The sequence below is a fragment of the Penaeus chinensis genome, chromosome 34 (genome assembly GCF_019202785.1).
Source record: "Penaeus chinensis breed Huanghai No. 1 chromosome 34, ASM1920278v2, whole genome shotgun sequence".
Taxonomy (NCBI): Eukaryota; Metazoa; Arthropoda; class Malacostraca; order Decapoda; family Penaeidae; genus Penaeus; species Penaeus chinensis.
In genome coordinates, this window is record NC_061852.1 from 21,486,553 (window position 1) to 21,491,552 (window position 5,000).

At 53.7% G+C, this 5,000-nt stretch overlaps 1 protein-coding gene across 1 annotated transcript in view; it reads left to right on the forward strand.

The window, feature by feature from the left end:
* Positions 1 to 917, forward strand: part of LOC125043681 (uncharacterized protein AH6.3-like) — a 1,092-nt gene extending 175 nt beyond the window's left edge. The window contains exons 2-3 of the mRNA XM_047639917.1: positions 370 to 380; positions 567 to 917. Coding sequence (XP_047495873.1) covers positions 370 to 380; positions 567 to 917 — 362 coding nt within the window. The remainder of the gene's footprint in view (positions 1 to 369; positions 381 to 566) is intronic.
* The last annotated feature ends 4,083 nt before the right edge of the window (positions 918 to 5,000 follow it).

A 5,000-nucleotide genomic window follows, 5' to 3' on the forward strand; every position in this document is an offset into this window, starting at 1 on the left:
ATAAGGCCATGGCAGGATTGATCGGAGCTCTTATCAAGGCAGGTGAAATAAAGCCACTAATGCAAAGAGCTGGTACACGCCTTTGTACTATCCTGAAAAAGTGTGTTATAGCAATGCACTCTTTGGGCATTATTTTCGTCAGCTAGTTCTATAAACTTCATGACGTGGCTACAGTGCTAGGTGTTCGTTTTGGAAGCTATTTACATGCGGCTATGGGCTTCACTCGAGCTAAAGGAGGGGTTCTTTTTGAGGATATGTGCTAAGCTGGGATAGATGTATACAAAAATTTCGACAATATTGCTTGTGATGTGGGAGCACTCACAGGAAGATTTACAAAGCAGTTATTAGACGAAATTATTTAAATTGCAGCGAAGTTAAAGGTAAAAGCTCATAAACCCCCTTAACAGCAACCAGGCGAATGTCTGGGTCAGATCAATAAAGACGTCTTGAACATTGGGTAGAACCCTCCAAAATCGCTTCCTGCGGTTTCAGAAGGTATGGTGTCACTTATACAAGGCTTAGATGATGTCAGTGTTGATATGTTAACATACTCTTTCGGCTTCTAGTACCAGTCCATTGCGGAGGCTGAACATAATGGGAAAGTACACCCCTATGTTGAGAAGAAGAAGGCGCAAAAGAGACCTGACGATGCCAGGCGAGAGAAGAAGCCTGACGATGCCAAGCGAAAGAAGAAGCCTGACGATGCCAGGCGAGAGAAGAAGCCTGACGACGCCAAGCGAAAGAAGAAGCCTGACGATGCCAGACGAGAGAAGAAGCCTGACGATGCCAGACGAGAGAAGAAGCCTGACGATGCCAGGCGAAAGAAGAAGCCTGACAACGCCAAGCAAAAGAAGAAGTCTGAGAACGCCAAGCAAAAGAAGCCTGACGACGCTAAGGAGAAGCGCGAGTCCTCCTGAGGCTGAAGAAAATAAGATATAGGATAAGAAGCAAAGATCTCCTCCTATGGCAACACTTTTTATATATATCTTCTTCTTCTACTTTTATACAGCCTTAGTCCCAGACTGCCCTGGGGTCAGCTGCTTTGGTTGCTCTCCTCCACCTAACCCTGTCCAACACATCTCCTTTGGCTAATTTTTATGTTTTGCTGTAGTTCTTCTTCTGAATTAGAGATTAATGCAACGTCATCCGCGAATAGTAGTTCCGAGGGTATGTCGGTTCTCACATCTTCTAGCAAGGTATCCATGATGTTGATGAATAAGAATGGGCTTAGTGCCGAACCTTGATGGACTCGTACTGTAATTTCAAATTCATCAGTGTCTTCTTGTTGTGTCACAACCTTGGTACCTGTAAGGTGCTTCTACTAGCCTTACCAGCTTCTCCGGTGTTCCATTTTTCCGTAGACACCAATACATGACTTCCCTTGGCACAGGTCGAAGGCTTTCTCTAGGTCTAAAAATGCCACAAATAATGTTTTCCTTATCTCCAGTGTTTTTTCTTGTAGTTGTCTTATTACAAAGATGGCATCGGTGGGACCTTTTCCAGTAGAGAAGCCAAACTGTGTTCTATGTATGTCGACAATTTGTCTAAGTCTTTTGTCAAGGATTTTTTCTAGGATTTTAAGTGTATGCTCTAGGAGTTTTATACCTCTGTAGTTTTTGTAATTCATTGGATACACCTTTTCTTTGAAGATGGTTATTAGTTTACTTTTTGTCCAAGCCTCAGGTATTATTTCCTCGCTCCATATCTTGTTTAGCGGCTCTGTTATCCATTTTATACCTTCTTTATCTAGATTTTTGAGATGTTCAGCTGTAATCTCCGATGGTCCTGGAGCTTTGGTGTTCTTCATGTCTTTTATCACTGCCACTATCTCTTCTGTGGAGATGTTTTGGATAGGTCCTACAACTGCATCGAATTCATCTAGTGGCTTTCTCTCATTTTCAGTGTTAAGTAGCTCACGAAAAATACTCCTCCCACCGTTTCTTGATATTTTCCGCGTCAGTCAGTATTCTGCCTGTGCCATCCTTTATCACTGCCACGCTTGTCATGTCCTGTTTCTGGTTTGCTCTGTGTTTTGCAATTTTGTATATTTGGTATTCACCCTCTCTGGTAACCAGATTTTCGTACCAATCTTTCCAAGCATCTTCCTTTGCAGTTGCTACTGCTTTCTTGGCTTCTTTTTACCCGTTCGCCCTCAGCATTTATTGCTCCTAACCCATTTTGCCCGTGATCATCTAGGTAGTTATGGTTTCTCTCACCAAGATGTGCATTATAAACATGTCATTATCTGGCGAAAAAAGAAGCCTGACGACGCCAGGCGAAGGAAGAAGCCTGACGACGCCAGGCGAAGGAAGAAGCCTGACGACGCCAGGCGAAGGAAGAAGCCTGACGACGCCAGGCGAAGGAAGAAGCCTGACGACGCCAGGCGAAGGAAGAAGCCTGACGACGCCAGGCGAAGGAAGAAGCCTGACGACGCCAGGCGAAGGAAGAAGCCTGACGACGCCAGGCGAAGGAAGAAGCCTGACGACGCCAGGCGAAGGAAGAAGCCTGACGACGCCAGGCGAAGGAAAAAGCCTGACGACGCCAGGCGAAGGAAGAAGCCTGACGACGCCAGGCGAAGGAAGAAGCCTGACGACGCCAGGCGAAAAAAGAAGCCTGACGACGCCAGGCGAGAGAAGAAGCCTGACGACGCCAGGCGAAGGAAGAAGCCTGACGACGCCAGGCGAAGGAAGAAGCCTGACGACGCCAGGCGAAGGAACAAGCCTGACGACGCCAGGCGAAGGAAGAAGCCTGACGACGCCAGGCGAAGGAAGAAGCCTGACGACGCCAGGCGAAGGAACAAGCCTGACGACGCCAGGCGAAGGAACAAGCCTGACGACGCCAGGCGAAGGAAGAAGCCTGACGACGCCAGGCGAAGGAAGAAGCCTGACGACGCCAGGCGAAGGAAGAAGCCTGACGACGCCAGGCGAATTAACAAGCCTGACGACGCCAGGCGAAGGAACAAGCCTGACGACGCCAGGCGAAGGAAGAAGCCTGACGACGCCAGGCGAAGGAAGAAGCCTGACGACGCCAGGCGAAGGAAGAAGCCTGACGACGCCAGGCGAAGGAAGAAGCCTGACGACGCCAGGCGAAGGAAGAAGCCTGACGACGCCAGGCGAGAGAAGAAGCCTGACGACGCCAGGCGAGAGAAGAAGCCTGACGACGCCAGGCGAAGGAAGAAGCCTGACGACGCCAGGCGAAGGAAGAAGCCTGACGACGCCAGGCGAAGGAACAAGCCTGACGACGCCAGGCGAAGGAAGAAGCCTGACGACGCCAGGCGAAGGAAGAAGCCTGACGACGCCAGGCGAAGGAACAAGCCTGACGACGCCAGGCGAAGGAACAAGCCTGACGACGCCAGGCGAAGGAACAAGCCTGACGACGCCAGGCGAAGGAAGAAGCCTGACGACGCCAGGCGAAGGAAGAAGCCTGACGACGCCAGGCGAAGGAAGAAGCCTGACGACGCCAGGCGAAGGAAGAAGCCTGACGACGCCAGGCGAGAGAAGAAGCCTGACGACGCCAGGCGAGAGAAGAAGCCTGACGACGCCAGGCGAAGGAACAAGCCTGACGACGCCAGGCGAAGGAAGAAGCCTGACGACGCCAGGCGAAGGAAGAAGCCTGACGACGCCAGGCGAAGGAAGAAGCCTGACGACGCCAGGCGAAGGAAGAAGCCTGACGACGCCAGGCGAAGGAAGAAGCCTGACGACGCCAGGCGAAGGAAGAAGCCTGACGACGCCAGGCGAAGGAAGAAGCCTGACGACGCCAGGCGAAGGAAGAAGCCTGACGACGCCAGGCGAAGGAAGAAGCCTGACGACGCCAGGCGAAGGAAGAAGCCTGACGACGCCAGGCGAAGGAACAAGCCTGACGACGCCAGGCGAAGGAACAAGCCTGACGACGCCAGGCGAAGGAAGAAGCCTGACGACGCCAGGCGAAGGAAGAAGCCTGACGACGCCAGGCGAAGGAAGAAGCCTGACGACGCCAGGCGAAGGAAGAAGCCTGACGACGCCAGGCGAAGGAAGAAGCCTGACGACGCCAGGCGAAGGAAGAAGCCTGACGACGCCAGGCGAAGGAAGAAGCCTGACGACGCCAGGCGAAGGAAGAAGCCTGACGACGCCAGGCGAAGGAAGAAGCCTGACGACGCCAGGCGAAGGAAGAAGCCTGACGACGCCAGGCGAAGGAAGAAGCCTGACGACGCCAGGCGAAGGAAGAAGCCTGACGACGCCAGGCGAAGGAAGAAGCCTGACGACGCCAGGCGAAGGAAGAAGCCTGACGACGCCAGGCGAAGGAAGAAGCCTGACGACGCCAGGCGAAGGAAGAAGCCTGACGACGCCAGGCGAAGGAAGAAGCCTGACGACGCCAGGCGAAGGAAGAAGCCTGACGACGCCAGGCGAAGGAAGAAGCCTGACGACGCCAGGCGAAGGAAGAAGCCTGACGACGCCAGGCGAAGGAAAGAAGCCTGACGACGCCAGGCGAAGGAAGAAGCCTGACGACGCCAGGCGAAGGAAGAAGCCTGACGACGCCAGGCGAAGGAAGAAGCCTGACGACGCCAGGCGAAGGAAGAAGCCTGACGACGCCAGGCGAGAGGAAAGAAGCCTGACGACGCCAGGCGAGGAGAAGCCCCTGACGACGCCAAGGCGAGAGAAGAAGCCTGACGACGGCCAGGCGAGAGGAAGAAGCGCTGACGACGCCAGGCGAAGGAAGAAGCCTGACGACGCCAGGCAGAGGAGAGAAGCCTGACGACGCCAGGCGAAGGAAGAAGCCTGACGACGCCAGGCGAAGGGACGAAGCCTGACGACGCCAGGCGAAGGAAGAAGCCTGACGACGCCAGGCGAAGGAAGAAAGCCTGACGACGCCAGGCGAAGGAAGAAGCCTGACGACGCCAGGCGAAGGAAGAAGCCTGACGACGCCAGGCGAAGGAAGAAGCCTGACGACGCCAGGCGAAGGAAGAAGCCTGACGACGCCAGGCGAAAAAAGAAGCCTGACGACGCCAGGCGAAAAAAGAAGCC